The sequence below is a fragment of the Bos javanicus genome, chromosome X (assembly GCF_032452875.1).
Source record: "Bos javanicus breed banteng chromosome X, ARS-OSU_banteng_1.0, whole genome shotgun sequence".
NCBI classification, from domain to species: domain Eukaryota; kingdom Metazoa; phylum Chordata; class Mammalia; order Artiodactyla; family Bovidae; genus Bos; species Bos javanicus.
The window spans coordinates 46,839,185-46,861,786 of record NC_083897.1 but is presented as its reverse complement, the minus strand read 5'-3'; the positions used below and the strand labels follow the sequence as shown (position 1 = coordinate 46,861,786).

Sequence of the window (22,602 nt, the reverse complement as noted above, 5' to 3'; positions counted from 1 at the left end):
TAAAGATATGGCTCTAAATTTGTTTATGGTTTTCTTTGTAACCCCTAATTGTTCCCAATAAAATGTTTAAAATATAACAGGTATATTATATTACCTTCGCTGTTCACCTGAAACTATCACATTGTTAATCAGCTGTAACCCATACAAAATAAAAAGTTAAAAAATATACATAATGGGTAATAGTCATTAAATATTTCTAAATTTATTGACATGCAACATTACTATAAAAAGAAACTGCATTCAGTTTCTTAAGTGATAGAGAAGGGAAATATTTAAAAGTAAATTATCCTCATTAAATTCCTTGGAAAATGCTAGAACCTTTATTTTAACTCACCAACTCTGAAAACTATACAAACATATATCTGTCTGTGTGATCGCAATTCATAGAGCTATGGAGTACAAAAACTGCCAACTCCAGGACATTCTCAAAACAGATTATCCATATTGCTGTTAGCTCTGACAAATTATGCTTTTAAAATGTTATTGACACTGTCAAATATTGACCTTATTAAGTACTTTGTTGACATTAACAAGGTCTTTCTTTATCCCAGCCTAGCAGGAGTTAGGAAGAAAGATAGTTTGAGTCAAAGTAAGTGTCAACCAAGAAAGACACAAATATACAGAGAAAGTTAATTAATTCAAAAAATGGAGAATTCCAGGCACAGCAAAGCCATGTAGGAAGGTACGGAGGTAGAGGGATGAAATAGCATGAAATGTTCAGGAAATTGGGTACAAGCTGACTGGACCAACTCTATATGTAGCAGAGTGATGGAACAGAATATGAGGTTAGAGTTTTAGCAAAAGTTAGATGATGAAGTATTTTGTGTAGACTAGCATTAGACTTTAGTCCTAGGGTCTCTGGGAAGATATTATAGGATTTTTAGCAGTGATATAACAAAAGCTGGCTTCCCTGGTGGCTCAACAGTAAAGAATTTTCCTGCCAATGGAGCAGACATGAGTTCTATCCCTGGGTCATGAAGATCCCCTAGAGAAGGAAATGGCAACCCACTCCAGTATTCTTGCCTGGGAAATCCCATGGATAGAGGAGCCTGGCAGGCTACAGTCCATGTGGTCACAGAGTCAGGTAGGACTTAGAGACTAAACAACAACATAAAAGAACAGTATTTCAGAAGTATACCTTGTGGAAAAATGATTTACAAGGGCCTGGAATGAAGGGTAGAATATATTTAAGAATCTATGGAAATGGAAAACATAGAGCTGTGACAATGCCCTGAAACAAAGAAGTGGTGGGTAGGGGTTATACTATAAAAAGGAAGGGAAATACTATAAAAAGATACTGTAAAAAGAAAGGGAAATACAGTGATAAGGCTGTAGAACTGGTAACATTTAGTGACTGAGGTAATGTGGATAGAGAAGAGTAGATTTGAAGATAACTATTTATTTCTGGTTTATGATACTTGGTGGACAATGCTAAGGTTAACTAGGATGGGCAAAGAAGAGAAAAGCAGGTCAAAGTTGAAGAGACTGGAACAGGATAGACAGGATGAAGAAAAGAAGATAAGGACAGTTAAGGAAAATACTGAACTTGAAATCCAATAAGGAAGCAGGTGAATATATGTGATCTGTGAGTCAGGATGTATTTAGAATAGAAGAGTTCAGAAAGATTCATCTCATAGAAGTGCTGGAGGAAGTCATAAGGATGGATTAGGCTGCCAGGGATAATATACAGAATGAGCAAAGGACCAGAGTAAAGGATCAAAGGACTAAGGATAAATCTCTAGGAATAATATATTTTAAGGCCAAGCATAGACAAAAGAGATCTTCAATGTAACAAAGAGGTAAAAGAAAACAAGGAGAGCATGGTATCATAGAAGTTGAAGGAGGAGAGAGCTTAGATAGAGTGACCAATAGTGTTGAATGGTGCTGGAGAAGCCCTTATGATGACTTCCAAAGTGTTGTTGCTTTCTATATTTATGGAGATCACTAGTGAATTCCCATTACCACAAATTATGGATTTGGCAATTACTCAACTTTGAAACAGATTTAAAATAAAAGACATTCTTTTTTAAGTCAAGTTATTTTTGTATTTGAAACATGATTACATTGTATAAATATCTCTATATAACCCCTTATTGTACTAATTCTACTTTTAAAATGATAGTAGTATAAAACTATCAATATATCGAACAAGTTTCCTAATATCAGACATTTCTTCAACAGAGTATTTAACATGATCATTTATTTTTGCACAAATTTCCTTATTATTCAAAGCTCCAGTACCTTGTTTTATCATAAATATGTCACTATTGACAAATGATAAATCATTTATCCAAAGCTACTTCCTCATACGTGATGGTTTGAGTGCAAATTTACAAATAGGCTTAGAGTAAATTCTCAACAGTTGAGAATCACTGTGGAAAGATCTGCACTATAAAGAATCAGTCAATATTTCTGCAGCGTTTGTCTATTTAAGCATGAGTATGTTTTGGAATGGAACTCTTTCTGAAGTGAATTCCTTAATCCCCACATTCTTAAAATATCTTAAATATAACTCATTATTATTATTATTTGCTGACTCAGGGGCATGATTAAATATATGAGTTAATGAGAGATGACAGAACACATATATGCCCTCAGGAGCTATTGAGATATATAGAGCTATTTTCCCTGAGACCAAATGAAACTAAATGTTATAATTTTTGAATTACAATTCCACTCTTTCCTTATGTTTCTATCTCCTCGCCCCTTGCTTTCGTTTTCTCAGCTGTTGCCTCTTGATCATCTCAGTGCACAAGTCTGTCATAAAACATTTTCCAACCTCCCAACTCATACTTCTAGTCTGCTATGGATAGACAATAAGATACCACAGAGCGATAGGCTCTGATTAAAGACAAAAAGTCTTTGTCATCATGAGGCTTACTTGGTGTACTTGGTGACACTTTGTAGATTGCTCATATTTTCTTTTTCTTTTACTTCCTTTTTGGTTCCAAGTTATATTCCAAAATGATAAATCTCTCAAAACAGTGAGGTCAGGGTAAGTGAATCAACCATGTATTCACTTCTATGTTTTGTGTACCACACCTAATTATAACATGCACAATTTGTGAACTATATTCAATGTGTTAGATAATATTTTTTAGATGTATTAAATCAAAATAAAAACACTTCTGCACACAGCTTCTGAAATACTTTAAGACATATTGCACGTTTCAGACTAATACCAGCCTGTGAAGACTAGGACTTTTCTTGTAATATCTCATGGGAGGTTAGCTATATGACTTTCTCTTTCCATAAACAACTATTATTTGGAGGAATAAACTAGGGGCTGGGGATCAACATATACACACTACTACACATAAAATAGATAACCAATAAGGACCTACTGTATAACACAGGGAATTATAATCAATATCTTATAATAACCTATAATAGAAGAGGATGTAAAAATATATACATGTCTGTGTGTATGATATATATAGCTGAATCACTTTGCTGTACAAATGAAACTAACACAACATTGTAAATGAACTATACTTCAATATAAATATTTTTAAATAATAAAAACAAGTTAAAGGGAAAAAAATCTATTATTAACAGTCAGTATACCCTAGCTTTTCCTCTTGGGCTACATAAAAATTAGTTTCAACTGTATGTTGGTATTAGCTCACTCTGTCTTCTCTGAAGGGACTGGCAGACTACTCTGGTCTCTCTTTTTACCTCCTGGAAACCCTTCTCCCTACCATATTACTGGTTTTCTATCAGCAAAGATAATTTTCTGGAAAATTCCTGTGATCCTTCAAGACCCAATTAAAGCATCACTTCATCACTGAAGCCTTCCCTGACTTATGCAGAATATACCTAAACTTGCCTTCCTTTGTGTCCTCATTAAACCTTACCAAGACGAAAAGGACATGGTTGGAGGAAGCGCTGCTATTCCAAGCAAAGTGTTCTGCATGATAAAATGTTTGAGGGCATTTAAAAGTCTACACCACATTTGGAAAACACAAGGTTTAGTATGGCTAAAACCTATGGTACATTTGGGAGATCGCTGGGGCCTAAGGCCAGAATGATAGGTTGGGGCCACACTGAGAGAGCTCATTCACTGTGTTTAGGATTTTCACTTTCATCAAGCAATGGGTATAGGTTTCTGGGAATGCTACTATGTTAGAATTAGATTTACTCTTGAAGGATAACTGACAACAGTACAAAACACTTGTCTGGAGGGGAAGAATCTATCAGTTTGGGATACTAATTAGAAAACAGCTAGAATAATATTGCTGGGAGAATATAAATGTAGTGGAGATAGTGAAACTGGATATATTAATAGTCTTCTGTAAGACTTGATGATTAATTGGATGCAGGGAACAAAGAAGAATGAAGTCTTAAGGAAAACCAAAGGTTAGGCAGAAGATGATACCTCTATATTATCTAAAATGAGAAAGACAAGAAAAAGAGATTTTCTTTTGGGAGGAAATCATATTAATGGAAAGAGAAATGAGCCAATTTTACTAAAAGGAGGTAGCATACAGTGGTTAAAAACAAGTACTCTGGAGCCAGATACCCTAGGGTCTAATTGGGCTGTATCTCTTATTTACTATGTGACTCTAGAGAAGTTATCTAACCTCTATGAGCCTCAGCTTACTCATCTATTAAATGGGGATACTAGTTCTCTATCACTCTTAGAGAATTAGTGTGAGATTTAAAAAGAGGTAACATATTAAAGAACATCAGCACATGGTTTATAAAAGCTAACTTGGCTTTCATATTTTTATGATGCTTCTAAAATATGCAGTTAGCTATTTGGACAGGTAGGTTTGAATACAGACATGAGCCAGACAAACTTGGGGGAATCATTAGAATACAGTTGGATTTTATTAAAGCTAAAGAAGCAATTGAGAGTGATCAGATATGTGTGTACATATAAATGTATATGTATCTGAGCTTATATATGTGTGTATATATCTACATATATACAAAAATGATGACAAAATAGGACCAAGCAAAGAACATAAGGAATAAAATATCCAAGAAGAAGAAATGCACAGAGGCAATAGAGAAAGAACAATTAGGGGTAGTCAGACAGCAATGAGCCAATGGTGCCTAGAAAGGCAAAGATAGGAAAATTTTCAAGAAGGGAGCCATGAGGATTGGAAAGAAGTCACTGGATTTTGAAATTCAAGAACCACTGTCATCAGTCTTTTTAAGAACTATGAAAAAGTTGAGCTGTGAAAGTTAATTTAGGAAACAGAGAAAACAAGTATGGATGAGTCTTTTACAGACTTAGACTATAAAATGAAAAAGGAAGATGAGAGGCTACTTCAAAAGATAAGAAGGATCAAAAGAAGGCATAGAAGACTTGAGAAGTAAGGAGAGACTTGAGAAGGCTACTCAGCTGAACGAAAGTCAATGAACAGAGAACATACAAAGATATACGATTTATTGTCTATTTCTTGAACTACTGAAGATAATGAAACTCCTATCATGGGTATAGAATTTAAAGATGACCTAGAAAACCTCTGTGAAAAGTTAATAACCTGTTTTTAAATCCAAAAAGGATGGAGGAGGGGGTATAGTTATTATTTAAAAATAAAATGTGTCCTGTATTTTAACAGAATTACTTCAGATACTGTAATGACATTTTGAGAAGTCTCAGGATACAGAAATAGAAAAGTAATTCTGGTAAAATACAGCACTAATTTTATTTTAAACAACAGATTTAAACTTTTGTTTTTCATGCTGTATTCTAAATATATTTTGAACCTTCAGATATTTTTTATCCACGTGAAATAATCCAAATAAACAAACCCACCTCACAATTCTTGTGAGAGTAATTGTCTCTGTATATAACAAATTACTAATTTTGTACCTCATTAAAACAGGAAATTTCAAATTGTGATTTGTATATGTTTGCATCTGTAATCAGTATTCAATAACTTCTTGAATACCTAGCAAGATAATGATCTTTCAATATGTTACTTGTTAACAATTTGCCATTTTATCATTCCATTCAGTCCAGCTTCCTGAAGGCTAGCAAATGTCACTCTCATTTCACTGTGTAGGCTGAACTATTCTATAGCAGGGGTGTCATTTTAAAGGTCAAACAATGCAATAAACAAATACTGACATCACAGAAATCTGGCTTCAAATCACACTTTACCTCTCAACAGTTGTGTGAATTTAAGAGAGTGATTTGAGTAATGAAAACTTTGAATACAGACATTAACATTTAATTCCTCCTAAGCAAACTCTAGAAGACGAGAACAAACTTCTACATATGATTGAAAGACAGTTAAGTTTAGGTAAGCCCAGGCACATAAATATAAACAAAGATTTCAAGCAGTCATCTAAAAAAGACAGTTTCCAAACCTTTTGGTAGAGATACTGTATTTTATTGAGAGAAAATGATATAATAAGAAGTATATTTTAAAAAAGGAAAGCACTGAAAAGAAATCCCCCCAAGTAATAAAAAATATAATACACTGGCCTTAAAAGGCACACCATAAAAGTTTATCCAAAATGCTCGTCATAGAGTAAAAGCAACAATTAACAAACTTCCTCAAATATTTGGAAAGGGATTACACTTTTATGACACTACAATATTCTCTTTGGACAAACCAATTTATCTGCTGTTGTCTGAAACTCTGGCAAAAACAGATAATGACATATAACAATACAATTAAAAGGGGGAAAAGAAACTTTTATATCAGGTAAGAAATTTTAATAAATACTACTAAATAATTTGATAAAATTAAATTTGGAATCATATTCTCTTTGTTGAATGACACCATAAGAGTTTAGAAAACATTTCAGAAAGTGTTTCCCATGGTACATTAAATGCTAAACACTGTCTAAAACAAAGAGATGAGCATCATAGACCAACAAAACGGGCATCGAATTTCACTATGCCACTTACAAGCTGTGGCATGTTTGACAAGTTATTTACTCTCACTTAGCATATTTGTATCATAGGCAGAATGAAGATAATAATAGTACCTACATTGCTAACTTGTTGGAGCATTAAACCAGATAATACATATAAATCAAAATGTTTAGTCCAGGATCTCACACTATAGGAGCTCTCATAACAAAATAATAAAGTTTTCTTACATAAAATGGCTCATTTCTTAAAACTATCTAACAAAATATAACTAATTTTATAATTTTATAAAGAAGACATGTAGGCTGGGTCTACAGAGGGTTATGAAATAGACCATGACCTAAGAAGTAGAAGTCAGTCCCCTCTATTCTGGGGAGTCAAACTTCTGAATGCTGTGTTAATGGCACAAAAAAAAAAAAAAAAAGACATGTATTTAGTTTTCTTAAATTTCTACAACAAGCCGATACAGACTTCATTAACACTTGTTCGGATAATGGCATTAGCTGAACTGTTTGTCCTCTTGCCCTGTTATTGCTAAGGCTTTAATTTCCATGACTTAGTACACTAATTACTAAATTTCTACCCAAATATTAATGATAATAATGATAAACTTATAATAATTCAAAATACTCTTCCTCACTTTAAGCAAATTATCATCTTCACAGACAAAACTTCTAGCTTTATGAATGACAAAGGAACAGGAAAAATTTCATTTTTACATTCCCTTCTATTTAAATGCTAGCTAAAGTGGAGTTAGTGTCATACAAAATGAGTACTGGATTAGCCAAAAAAGTTCATTAAGGTTTTTCCGTGAGATGGTACAGAAAAACACGAACAAAAATTTTGGCCAATGCAATATAACCATGGGAGCAATTTAAGACAAAACTAACTTACCTGTAATTGCAAAGCTTCATGGTTTTCTAATCCTTCCACAATTGGTGAAAATCGTTCTCTGTTATTTCGTTCTGCTGCTGTAGTTATAGCCCCTAAAAGTTTATCTAGACTATAGAGAAAAAAACAAGAAATAAGAAATGCATCTTAAACACACTCTATGAATACAGGTTATCTCTTATACACTCTTTCCTGTTTTCAGGTGCTTGATGTTTATATAGACCATCACAATTTAAGAATTGTGTTCTTCTCCACATATTTCTATGACTCAAATATTGATAGCATTAAATAATATTAGGGCATCAAAATAAAAAAATTCAATTTGAAAATCCTGAGGAAAGTCATTTTTCTGGAAATCCACGCACATATGGACACCTTATCTTCGACAAAGGAGGCAAGAATATACAATGGATTAAAGACAATCTCTTTAACAAGTGGTGCTGGGAAATCTGGTCAACCACTTGTAAAAGAATGAAACTGGACCACTTTCTAACACCATACACAAAAATAAACTCAAAATGGATTAAAGATCTAAACATAAGACCAGAAACTATAAAACTCCTAGAGGAGAACATAGGCAAAACACTCTCCGACATACATCACAGCAGGATCCTCTATGACCCACCTCCCAGAATATTGGAAATAAAAGCAAAAATGAGCAAATGGGACCTAATTAACCTTAAAAGCTTCTGCACATCAAAGGAAACTATTAGCAAGGTGAAAAGACAGCCTTCAGAATGGGAGAAAATAATAGCAAATGAAGCAACTGACAAACAACTAATCTCAAAAATATACAAGCAACTCCTACAGCTCAACTCCAGAAAAATAAACGACCCAATCAAAAAATGGGCCAAAGAACTAAATAGACATTTCTCCAAAAAAGACATACAGATGGCTAACAAACACATGAAAAGATGCTCAACATCACTCATTATCAGAGAAATGCAAATCAAAACCACTATGAGGTACCATTTCACACCAGTCAGAATGGCTGCGATCCAAAAGTCTACAAATAATAAATGCTGGAGAGGGTGTGGAGAAAAGGGAACCCTCTTACACTGTTGGTGGGAATGCAAACTAGTACAGCCACTATGGAGAACAGTGTGGAGATTCCTTAAAAAACTGGAAATAGAACTGCCTTATGATCCAGCAACCCCACTGCTGGGCATACACACTGAGGAAACCAGAAGGGAAAGAGACACGTGTACCCCAATGTTCATCGCAGCACTGTTTATAATAGCCAAGACGTGGAAGCAACCTAGATGTCCATCAGCAGATGAATGGATAAGAAAGCTGTGGTACATATACACAATGGAGTATTACTCAGCCATTAAAAAGAATACATTTGAATCAGTTCTAATGAGGTGGATGAAACTGGAGCCTATTATACAGAGTGAAGTAAGCCAGAAGGAAAAACATAAATACAGTATACTAACGCATATATATGGAATTTAGAAAGATGGTAACAATAACCCGGTGTACGAGACAGCAAAAGAGACACTGATGTATAGAACAGTCTTATGGACTCTGTGGGAGAGGGAGAGGATGGGAAGATGTGGGAGAATGGCAATGAAACATGTAAAATATCATGTAGGAAACGAGTTGCCAGTCCAGGTTCGATGCATGATGCTGGATGCTTGGGGCTGGTGCACTGGGACGGCCCAGAGGGATGGTATGGGGAGGGAGGAGGGAGGAGGGTTCGGGATGGGGAACACATGTATACCTGTGGCGGATTCATTTTGATATTTGGCAAAACTAATACAATTATGTAAAGTTTAAAAATAAAATAAAATTGGAACAATAAAAAAAAAAAAAAAAGAATACTTAATTGATAAACATTAAAATTTTAAATTTCGAGTTTTGATATTACATGTGTTAACAGTTTTTTTAAGCATAGCAAAATAACATAACATAGATATTAATGTCACTTAGACACAGGAGCATCTACAGCTATTCAAAGCTCATTCAAGTGTGATCAGACTGTAATTTTATAATAAAGTGCAAGAAAGAGTACATATTTTTTAAAGAACTTTTAAAAAACTTCTTTGAAAATGGAACAAGGAAAAAGCCTAAAAGAGAAAGCCCAGTAAATTAGAGAAGCATCTATAATTACCTAGCACAAGAAACTTATTTACCTGAACAAAAATATTGGTAGCTATCTCTGTACAGTGTCTGAATCAAATGAACCTCTCTGTAGTATACTACTCACATCAAGCTATATCTGAAATTATAATTAAGTCATAAAATACACCAGACTAGGATGCATTATGTGAATTAAGTACTGAAAATCTAATAGACTAGGAAAATATTTCTTAGTCATATATAAACTGATTTTCCTATAAAACCTAAGGAAGCTTTATTTTTGCATATGTTATCTCATTCTCATAAGACAATGTTGTGTGATATTTTTGTTCAGTGTCTTTCAGTTTTGAAGGATAAACCAGCACTAAGAAACATTTCATTTTATTCCAAGAGGTAAGAGAAAGTCAACATATTAGAATATTCTTAAATCTTTGCCTGCCTCTATTCTAATTTAAACTGAAATGATTACTGTCACACAGAGTGTTTAGAAAAAAATATTCTACTTCATATCAGTAGCAGGTATTTCATTCTTTATCACAAGAGTTTCTTACCAACTGGATATCAAACCTGTAATTTTGTTTCTGATTGAATATTATTTCAATAAGAAGAAGTGATCTAATGTGTTGTCAGCAACAACTTGCTGAAAATGGTACATACATGCATCCTGAATGATTACCAACAGCCTTTTGTTCTTTTTAATCAGTTAATTTCATTCCATGAATAATTGCTTTATTCTTTCACTTACCATACACAGATAAAGTAAAACACTACTGTAAAATAATAGTACAGAATAAAAGCATCTGGTTAATTCTGTTAAAGAAGTCAGATTTATTGATGTGCATGGATGAGGGTGTATATTGTGTAGAGTGTGTATGTGAATGTGCCTGTGTGTGTTTTTAGCCAAAATTACTCCCTAACTGATCTTTCCCTACTTTTCTAATAATTGCTTTCCCTTCAACTAGATAAAATTCTAATCATTCACTTTGAATATCCAACATTGAAGAACTTCACATTAGGATTGTCTTTTTAAACCTATTTTTCAAAAAATCAAAAAACAGCTAAAATGTAAACAGATAAGATAAAAATACCAATTTTTCTCCTGAAATTTAATACTATTTTCATGCAAGCTATCAGGTGGCACTAGTGGTAAAGAATCTGCTGCCAATGCAAGAGATACAGGAGACATGGATTCAATACCTCGGTCAGGAAGATCCCCTGGAGAAGGGAATGGGTACCCTCTCCAGTATTCTCACCTGGAGAAACCCCATGGACAGAGGAATCTGGTGAGTTACAGTCCAAGGGGTTGCAAAGAGTCGTATACAACCAAGCAACTGAGCACAGCTGCATGGTATCAAAAGAAACGGCACAAATTTCTCAATTTCTCAAGTGTCATTTCTATGCAGTTAATGACAAAGCAATACTTACATGTTGTCTTCTCCAACGATGCAAATAGCTGAAAGTATTTTTACTATTTCAGTCATCATGTTGGGTTGTTTGGGGTCAATTGCTCTTGCTAGGAGTAAAAGACTTCTTTCATCTCCTAGAATCCTTTGCAATCCAAACTGAAAGGAAAAAAAAAAATGAGGTTCTATTTAATTCAATGAATGTTCTTCAAATTCAATTGTTTTCTTATTTGAAATGATCACTTCTTGGATTTTAGGTCCTTTTATGAAATAGGATCTCCATTATCCTAACTAAACATTCCATAAAAATTTGGAAGAAATATGCAGCAATCAGTATTTCCTCAATAAAGAAGAATATTTAGCTGTTCTACTTATGTCATTGGTTCTCGCTGGAGACATCTGGAACTCATGATTAAATTTTCCAATATGCTTGTATGGAAAATTAAGTTGAACAAAAAGGGAAGATGTTGAAAAGCTCTTTTGTATACTACATGCCAGTTAAAGAAGCTACAAATCTCTGTATGGGTTTTCCCATACCTTCTCTCTTTTAGCCTCCCTCTTTCAAGTAGCTGTGCTGCACAGCAAAATTATAACCCCAAAGAAGTGGAGCATGGGTTTTATTGAATACTACATGTCACAGTCAACTAGGCAGAGGAGACAGACACCATTTTCATTGATTTTCTAGGCTTAAATATATGCATGCAAGTGTGCATCACAAGAATGAATAGGTAAAGAAATGTTGAAGAAAGCCTAAAACTTGGGTTTTCACTACATAAAGAAGGTCATATTTTCTTTCATCTTTGGCCTACAAGGTATTTCTCAGATTTCTTATGAAGTATGTTTGCTTGTTTTTACAGTTTAACAGTGGAATTTGACAATATTTCATCATTGCAAAATTGCCATTTCAAGCTAATCTTTACTGAAGTACCACACACTTGGAATATTTTCATGGTTTCTATTTTCTAAAAAAATTCAGGAGAAAACAACATGAGCTTTAGCTATAATAATAACAAAATACACAGAGATAAGACAAAAAAGGAAATGGAAAAGACAAAATGAAAAAGAAGCAAAGAAAACAAAAGGAATATGAATATATAAAGGTGGGTAGTAAACAATAAATAGTAATTAAAATAAATGAAAATTGTAAAATAGAGAGATAGATGATTACTATACAATTACCAAACTTAAAATAACTTTTAAAATCAGTTAAACTGACAGTGAAATCATTAAATTTTTCAAATTTCCATTTTATTGTTTAAAGGTAGTTCTAACATGAGGGGAAATCCTCAAAATAAAAATGAAGATATGAGAAATGATGGAAAACCATCAACCTAAACATTAGAGCAATATTATAGCAATGGAAGTTAAGGGGCAATGGGTCCCTTTTCATAACTGTATTATTCCACGTACTATATAAGCAAAAAGAGTTTTTGAAGTAGGTAATCAAAACCTTTGGAGTCAATAAATTTGATGCATAAGTCATTTCAGACTAAAGGTTCATGCTTTGATTATGACAAATTCAATACAACATAAAATTGATATATCAGTGTATATTTTTTAATGTAACTTTATGCCTATTGTTTCAGATGCCTGTAATTCAAAAGATTTATCATTTATTCATGTTCCTAGCACCAAAGTAAAAGACATTAACATGCTCTAACTAAAGCTCAGCCTTAGTTTAGAGTGATCTAAATCAAACCATCATGTTCTCCCTCCTACACTGTTAGTGGGAATGCAAATTGGTACAACCACTATGCAGAAACAGTATGAAGGATCCTTAACAAAATAAACTAATAGAACTAGCATATGGTCTAGAAATCTCACTCCTGGGAAGATATCTGGAGAAAACCATAACCTGAAAGGAAACATACACTCCAATGTTCATTGCAGCACTGTTTACAATAGCCAAGACATGGAAGCAACCTAAATGTCCATCAACAAAGGAATGAATAAAGAAGATGTGGTACATACATACAATGGAGTATTACTCAGCCATAAAAAATAATGAAATGCCATTTGCAGCAACATGGACGGACCTAGAAATTATTTTATTAACTGAAGACAGACAAAGACAAACATATATCATATGATATCATTCATATGTGGAATATAATTCATAAAAAAGGAAAAAAAAACTTATTTACACAACAGAAACAGACTTACAGATATCAAAAACAAAATTATGGTTACCAAAGGGGAAATGTGGTTGGGGGAGGGATAAGTCAGTAGATTGGCATGAACATATATATATTATAATATATAAGATAAATAACCAACAAGGACCCACTATACAGCAGAGGGAACTCTGCTTAATATTCTGTAATAACCTATATGAGAAAAGACACTAATAAAGAACAGATACATGTATGTATGCATAACTGAATTACTTGGCTGTATAAATGAAACTAACACAACATTATAAATCAACTAATTATGTATTGGCATATCAACTGCTGTCTCCAGGGAAAAAGCTCTATAGGAAATCTCACTAATATGACTTTCTCTACTAACTATACTGATGACACTCATACCTGGAAAGCTGTAAGAGTTCACTACTCAAACCAATAAGAATTTAGATCAGACTCCTAATTTTACAGGTTAGGTGACTGATTGGCAGAGAGGTCAAATGATTTTCTAAAGGCCACACAACTTGGTGGCAAAACAAAGACTCTGTCTCCTGTGTTATCTTTCCATTATTTCTTAGTTTCCCTCAATTAAAAAAAGAGATCCATCCTGAGAAGCAATGTTCATTAACTGCTTTCCTATTAGGTATCACATACTGCATAATTTTATCATCAAAGACTAAGAGCTCAAAAGCTGAGAAATTCTGCAGTAATACTAATGGAAATCTTTCCAGAAGAAACTTCACAGCACAATTAGTATATTCTATACATGAGACTCATGTCAATTGGTAAGCATCCATCAGATCAAAAAATTATTTGCTGATACATGTGTGTATAATATATGCACACATAATCATGCATAATCCCATACACTTAAAAAAATATATTTCAGACTACTTATGTAGATAATCTTACTGCATTGCTTATTATTTAAAAATAGCTATATTTCACATCTGGCAAGATTTAGGTCACTGTTACACTTATTTATTTTTATTAAATATTTTGAGATCACTAGAACACCATCTGAAGGGATTTTTAAATTAATGAATGTCAATGGTATTTTACCTATAGGAATATGGCGTAAATCATACATAAGAGTTCATTCTTCATTCTAGTTTAAAGAAAAAATGACCTGAGAAAAGACTACTTTTAGAAGATAAATCGTTAATAATAATGCAACTGGTACCACACATATACAAAAGTCTTCTGCTATCTTCCAGAAAAGTCTTTTATGGATATTAACTCACTGACATTAACTGAACAAAAAAAGAATGAAAAATCTTAACATTATACTGTTTTTAGCAAAAAAAAAAAAAAAATCAAACCATAGTTTTGAATTGTCCTTTATAACAGAAGATAAACTCTCTGTAAGGAAATGGTATCCAATCCATCAAATTTAAATTTTCTGGAAATGGTATCCAATCCATCAAATTTAAATTTTTTGACTACTATTAAAAAAAAAAAAAAACAGTATTATCTGATTTGGGAACAAGACTTGATGTCTGCACAATTGCAAAAACCTGTCATTAAATATTTTGAGAAGCAAAGTATATTTTAAATAATACTTAAATGAAGCTCATGATGATTTGCATTATAAAGACCCTTTTGAAAACTGAGTAAGTGCCCATGATTCTGCCTGTTTCATACACTCTGTTATGAAAGTTCTCATCTTTTGTAACAAAGGCAGAAATAAATACTACTTGCCTTATTGTTCATAAATGCTTTGAGGCACTGAATAAGTTTATACTGATTCTTCTTGTCAATATTTTCTTGCCTGAATAAAAGAAAAAATAATTATATTGTGCTTAAAAATCTCCCCTGTTGTGAATTTTTTTTTCATGTTTATTCTTACTGTTTCTTGTCCAGAAGCTTTTCCAGCACATCCAACAAGAGTCCAAGACCTTCATGGCCAAAGTTGTTAACCCAGCTATTAAACAAACAAACAAAGTATAAATAAGTTTATAAAATTAAAACATTAAATATCTCAAATTAAATTTTTGATTTTCAAATCTGCTAATCCAGTCTTCATACTGTTTGTCATTCTTTTTTTCTACTCCAATTACTTTGAGTATTGACCCTATGAGAATGACTTAAGAGATCTTTTATCTCAATCCAAAATTTTCTTCACATTTTAGATTGCCCATTCCACAGCACTACCTTGGTTGTTTCACCAGCATTAAACACTTAAGCCTGAATTTATATCCCAAATTTATTTTCCACTTTGTCTCTGTTTCCCTGTATCAACTCCTCTTCCACTCTTCCATATTCTGTTAATAACACCACTATCCTTTGAATCCTTCAGATTTGAAATACTGGCATAATTTCCTGATCCCCCAACTTTTTTATCTTTGCATTTATTCTGATCATTCATTCAAAAAATATTTATTTGAGTTCCACTAACTACCAGGCATGTTTTATGTGACAGAGATAACTGGCAACAAACTAAGCCCCTATGTTCATGTAGCTTATCATCTAGAAAAAAGAAGACAAAGACTAAATAAACAACTATTTAGTAAAATACCACTGCTTTGGTACTATGAATAGAAAAAAACCTTGGGAAATGGAATGAGCGACCCAGTATTATTACTTTTTTTTTTTTTTTTTATGTGTAGTCAGGGGAAGATTCTTTGATAAGGTGATATTTGAGCAGAGCTTTGAAAAAAGTAAAGAATTTTCCCAGTAGAGGGAATAAGAGCAGTCTTCCATCAAAAATCTTCTCTGGACTACCTAACAAATTGCAACTCCTGATTCTGATAAAACCTCAACCTACCTTTCAAGCCTCAAGCCTTAGACCACATGTTCCAATAAAATCAGACATATTCTGTTTCCTGCAGTCTTCCCTGCTTGACCTCATTTTTCAATCTTTCTTTCCAGAAGGTAACTCCAACTCCATCTCTCCAAGGCTCAAACTGACTGGCAACTCTTCCATTAATGTTTTTCCCTGTAAGTACTACATCCAAATGTGTTATTTCCCCTTGAATGCCCATGTTTCTATATCTCTTGCAACACAAGTGACTTACCCACCTTTCTGGATTAAAAATTCTCTGAAGATTGTTACATGATCTTATTCATCTTTGAGTCTCCCATACTGCTTAGCAGAGTAGATTACATATAGTCAACACTAAATATTTGCTAATTAAACTTTAACTAAATTTACTGACTTGTGTGGTTAAAAGAATGAGCAGAATCATATTGCCCATGAAATTCTCAAATGTAAATTAATATACAGCAGGACACCTGTGAAGCAATAATTAATATATATATATATATATATATATATTTAAATCATGATTATAGTTCAATGCCACAGTCTGTAAATCATGTTTCATATTTAACTAAGGCAAACCTTATCAACAAAGATGAGACCTAAATTTCTAAGGAACTATCAGTAAGAAACAACAGATCACTGAAGAAAACTATTTTAAAAATAGTTCAAATATTCAGAACCAATCACATTCACAATATATATGGAAACTCATTTTAAACAAATTCTGCTTTAATTTCCACAGTGGAAATGAGAAAAAATCAATATGGCATTGTAATGATAATTGGCGGCAAGCTACAATTCAATTGAGGCATGTAATCAACCAGTATAATGAGCTATTTTCTCAGACTCTAGATAATCAGTAAGGTGGTGGTAGAACGAGAAAAGGACACCCACTCTCTAAGCATAAAATAATGATAATCTATCACAGAGAGTAATCAGGGGATATCATTTCAGCAAATACCCTAATGCAACCTTAAAATAATCAGACTTCTGATTAAATTTATATATACAGCCCTCAGTATCTGCTTTGGCATTTGGGAAGAAAAAATAATCTATGATTTCCTTAAACTTAACATTTATAATTTGTTTTAAGACTCTAAATTTTACTCATTTCTTTTTCTACCTAGTGCTATTAAAATTATTAGGATCATTTCTTCTTGGTCTAGAGAAGTCTTTGATTTAAGACCATGATTTCTATCTGTTCACATGAAATCAGAAACTCACATATCCCAGAATGTTTCAAATCATGCAGTTGATGGTACTTTGGTTTCATTCTGTGAAAACTAGTATCAGTCTAGAAAAAAAATTGGCACACAACCATGAAACTTAAGTGTGAAGAGGTCAGGCCCATTACAAAGTAGGCAGGGAAAAATCTTAACTGAGAATACCTAAGGCTAATGGTGATGGAAGTCCAGTTGAGCTATTTCAAAACCTAAAAGATGATTCTGTAAAAGCACAGCACTCAATATGTCAGCAAATACGAAAAACTCAGCAGTGCCCACAGGACTCAAAAAGGTCAGTTTTCATTCCAATCCCAAAGAAAGGCAATGCCAAAGAATGATCAAACAACTGCACAACTGCACTCATCTCACACGCTACCAAAAGAAATGTTCAAAATTCTCTAAGCCAGGTTTCAACAGTACGTGAACTGTGAACCTCCAGATGTTCAAGCTGGATTTAGAAAAGGCAGAGGAGCCAGAGATCAAATTGACAACATCCGCTAGATTATTGAAAAAGCAAGAGAGTTCCAGAAAAAAATCTACTTTTGCATTATTCACTATGCCAAAGCCTTTGACTGTGTGGATCACAATAAACTGTGGAAAATTCTGAAAGAGATGGGAACACCAGACCACCTGATCTGCCTCCTGAGAAATCTGTATGCAAGGTCAAGAATCAACAGTTAAAACTGGACATGGAACAACAGACTGGTTCCAAATCAGGAAAGGAGTTCATTAAGGAGTATACTGTCACCCTGCTTATTTAACTTATATGCAGAGTACATCAGGTGAAATACTAGGCTGAATGAAGCACAAGCTGGAAGCAAGACTGCTGGGAGAAATATCAATAACCTCAGAAACACAGATGACACCACACTTATGGCAGAAAGTGAAGAAGAACTAAAGAGCCTCTTGATGAAAGTGAAAAAGGAGAGTGAAAAAGTTGGCTTAACGCTCAACATTCAGAAAACTAAGATCATGGCATCTGGTCCCATCACTGCATGGCAAATAGATAGGAAAACAATGGAAACAGTGAGGGGTTTTATTTTGGGGGGCTCCAAAATCACTGCAGATGGTGACTGCAGCCATGAAATTAAAAGATGCTTACTCCTTGGAATAAAAGTTATGACCAACCTACACAGCATATTAAAAAGCAGGGACATTACTTTACCAAGAAATGTCCATCTAGTCAAAGCTATGGATTTTCCAGTAGTCATGTATGGATGTGAGAGTTGGACTATAAAGAAAGCTAAGCACTAAAGAACAGATGCTTTTGAAATGTGGTGATGGAGAAAACTTGAGAGTCCACTGGACTGCAAGGAAATCCAACCTGTCAATTCTACAGGAAATCAGTTCTGAATATTCATTTGAAGGACTGATGCTAAAGCTGTAACTCCAATACTTTGGCCACCTAATGCAAAGAACTGACTCATTGGAAAAGACCTGGGCGCTGGGGAAGATTGAAGGTGGGAAGAGAAGGGGACAACAGAGGATGAGATGGTTGGATGGCATCACCGACATGATGGACTTGAGTTTGAGTAGGCTCTGGGAGTTAGAGATGGACAAGAAGGCCTGGTGTCTTGCAGTCCATGGGGTTGCAAAGAGTCGGACACAACTGAGTGACTGAACTGAACTGAACTGAACTGATTGAACTGAGCGACTGAAAAGCAATGATTAGAGGATGCATAGTATGAGTCCTTAGAGCTTTTATAGAGAATAGGGTTTATAGAGAATAGGTGTCCAAAAGGAAATTGTAGCTAGGGGGATAAAATACTATAATATAGTAGGATGACATTCAAGAGGTGAAGAGGAAGACAGTGCAGCTACACATACATATTTTTTGCTTTGTCTCTTGCCAGCACCAAATGCTTTCTCTTTAAAGCATCAAATACTTTGTGGCCTGTAGCCAAACACTAACTGTCTGTGTTTCTCTCAAACTTAAATATGTAAGTTTTATCCAATATAAATGGCACTGAAATAGTGAAGTGGTTGAAAACCAAAATGTTGGCTACTTTATGTTGGCATGGCTTCCCAGGTGGCATTAGTGGTAAAGAACTTGCCTGTCAATGCAGAATATTTAAAAGATGAGGGTTTGATCCCTGGGTCAGGAAGATCACCTGGAGGAGAGCATGGCAATCCACTCCAGTATTCTTGCCTGGAGAATCCCATAGACAGAGGAGCCTGGCAGGCTACAGTCCATAGGGCAGCAAAGACTTGGACACGACTGAAGTTACTTAGCACGCAACTTCATAGGCAGGAATTTTGGTACTGCAACAACAGAGCTAAGTATAAATCCATGGTTCTCAAAGTGTGTGCACCAAACCAGGAGCATCAACGGCATTTGGGAATTTTTTAGAAATACAAATTCTTGGATCCCACTCCAGACATACTAACTCAGCAATTCTATAGGTGGAGCCAAAAATCTCTCTTTTAACTACTCCAGGTGATTCTGATGTTTGCTCAAGTTTGAGAATGTGTGACATAAAACAGTGTTTGCTGAGAAGATGATGAAGCCTTTCATAATCAGCCTGCTCTAAATACCCTCCGCACCATACTGTATACCTGCATAGCCACAGGACAGAGATAAGACAACTAGTAAAAGCAAGTATATTTGGTCTGTGTATAAATATAAATATATATATATATATATGCATGGAACAACAGACTGGTTCCAAATAGGAAAAGGAGTATGTAAAGGCTGTATAATGTCACCTTGCTTATTTAACTTCTATGCAGAGTACATCATGAGAAACGCTGGGCTGGAAGAACCACAAGCCAGAATCAAGATTGCCAGGAGAAATATAAATAACCTGAGATATGCAGTTGACACCACCCTTATGGCAGAAAGTGAAGAAGAACTAAAGAGCCTCTTGATGAAAGTGAACGAGCAGAGTGAAAAAGCTGGCTTAAAGCTCAACATTCAGGAAACAAATATCATGGCATCTTGTCCCATCACTTCATGACAAATAGATGGAGACACAGCGGAAACAGTGGCAGACTTTATTTTGGGGGGCTCCAAAATCACTGCAAATGGTGATTTCAGCCATGAAATAAAAAGATGCTTCCTCCTTAGAAGAAAAGCTATGATCAACCTAGACAGCATATTAAAAAGCAGAGACATTATTTTGCCAAGAAAGGTCTGTCTAGTCAAAGCTATGGTTTTTCCAGTAGTCATGTATGGATGTGAGAGTTGGACTATAAAGAAAGCTGAGTGCTGAAGAACTGATGCTTTTGAACTGGGGTGCTGGAGAACACTCTTGAGAGTCCCTTGGACTGCAAGGAGATAAAACCAATCAATTCTAAAGGAAATCAGTCCTGAATATTCACTGGAAAGACTGATGCTAAAGCTGAAACTCCAATACTTTAGCCACCTAATGCGAAGAACTGACTCATTGGAAAAGACCCTCATGCTGGGAAAGATTTAAGCAGGAGGAGAAGGGGACGACAGAGGATGAGGTGGTTGGATGGCATCACCAACTCGATGAACATGAGTTTGAGCAAGCTCCAGGAATTGGTGGTGGACAGGGAAGCCAAGCATGCTGCATGCAGTCCATGGCCAAATCACAAAGTGTTGGCCCCTGCTGCTGCTGCTGCTAAGTCGCTTCAGTCGTGTCCGACTCAGTGCGACCCCATGGACTGCAGCCGACCAGGCTCCTCCATCCATGGGATTTTCCAGGCAAGAGTACTGCAGTGGGGTGCCATTGCCTTCTCCGCGTTGGCCACTAGTGAGTGACTGAACTGAACTTGGTTGTTTCCAGGTTTTGATGATTATGAACAGTGTTACTATAAACATTCATATGTAAGTATTTACCTAAGCATGCATTTTCATTTCTCTTTGGGAAAATAACTAGGTGAGGAATTGTTAGGTTTTTTTTTCTTTCATCTATTTTTTTAAATAAATTTATTTATTTTAATTGGAGTTTAATTACTTTACAATATTGTATTGGTTTTGCCATATATCAACATGAATCCACCACAGGTATACATGTGTTCTCCATCCTGAACCCCCCTCCCTACTCCCTCCCCGTACCATCCCTCTGGGTCGTCCCAGTGCACCAGATCCAAGCAACCAGTGTCATGCATTGAACTTGGACTGGCAATTTGTTTCATATATGATATTATACATGTTTCAATGCCATTCTCCCAAATCATCCCACCCTCGCCCTCTCCCACAGAGTCCAAAAGACTGTTCTATACATCTGTGTCTCTTTTGCTGTCTTGAATACATGGTTATCATTACCATCTTTCTAAATTCCATATATATGCATTAGTATACCGTATTGGTGTTTTTCTTTCTGGCTTACTTCACTCTGTATAATAGGCTCCAGTTTCATCCACCTCATTAGAACTGATTCAAATGTATTCTTTTTAATGGCTGAGTAATACTCCATTGTGTATATGTACCACAGCTTTCTTATCCATTTGAATTGTTAGGTTTTAAGATAAGTTTTTTGTTTTTTCTTTTTTTTAATTTATTCATTTTTAACTAAAAGATAATTGGTTTACAATATTGTGTTGGTAATCTTTTAAAACTGCTTTCCAAAGTGGCTAGACCATTTAGCATTCGCATTCCTTCAGCGAAGCATGCATGTGCATGAGTGTATGGTTAAGTCGCTTCAGTCATGTCTGACCCTTTGTACCCTATGGACTCTAGCCCACCAGGCTCCTCTGTCCATGGGATTCTCCAGTAAGAAGATTGGAGTTGTTTGTTATGACCTTCTGCAGGGCATCTTCCTGATCCAGGGATCAAACCCATGTCTCTTATTGTCTCCTGCATTGGCAGGCAGGTTTTTTAACACTAGCACCAAAAGTATAATAGTTGTAACTGCTTCAAATCCTTCAAACACTTCATATTTTCAACAATTTTGACTTTAATCCTGAAAATGTTTTCACATAAACAAACTGAGAAGAAAATTATTTAAGTAACTTGCAAAACATCATTCCACAAGTTAAATATCAGTTCAAGTACTCACACCCACACACCTAGGTCTGATTCCATAGCCCATGTTTATTTCAATCACACCATTAGAAATTACTAACAGAACCAGTACATGGTTTTGTATGAAACCTGGCTAATGGCTCCAGCAAGAACTCACTGAAGAATTTGTGGTTCTTCCAGAATTGCATTGAGCTTAATCCTACATATCTATGTCTAGACAAAGAATTATATATTTTCTATTATTTAATAGCTTATTTCATTCATTTAGGTGTAATGGGTAGTTTTTAACTCACATTTTTCTTGTCTTTCAAAGTCCTAAGTTTCTTATCTATGAAATACAAC

General features: G+C 34.6%; 1 protein-coding gene across 3 annotated transcripts in view; it reads right to left on the bottom strand.

Moving 5' to 3' along the window:
• DIAPH2 (diaphanous related formin 2) overlaps positions 1 to 22,602 on the bottom strand; it is a 941,635-nt gene that overhangs the window by 692,666 nt on the left and 226,367 nt on the right. For all 3 annotated transcript variants that reach the window (XM_061409121.1, XM_061409122.1, XM_061409123.1), the window contains 4 exons: positions 15,190 to 15,264; positions 15,042 to 15,111; positions 11,237 to 11,373; positions 7,733 to 7,841 (listed from right to left, as the gene is read on the bottom strand). In XM_061409121.1, coding sequence (XP_061265105.1) covers positions 7,733 to 7,841; positions 11,237 to 11,373; positions 15,042 to 15,111; positions 15,190 to 15,264 — 391 coding nt within the window. The remainder of the gene's footprint in view (positions 1 to 7,732; positions 7,842 to 11,236; positions 11,374 to 15,041; positions 15,112 to 15,189; positions 15,265 to 22,602) is intronic.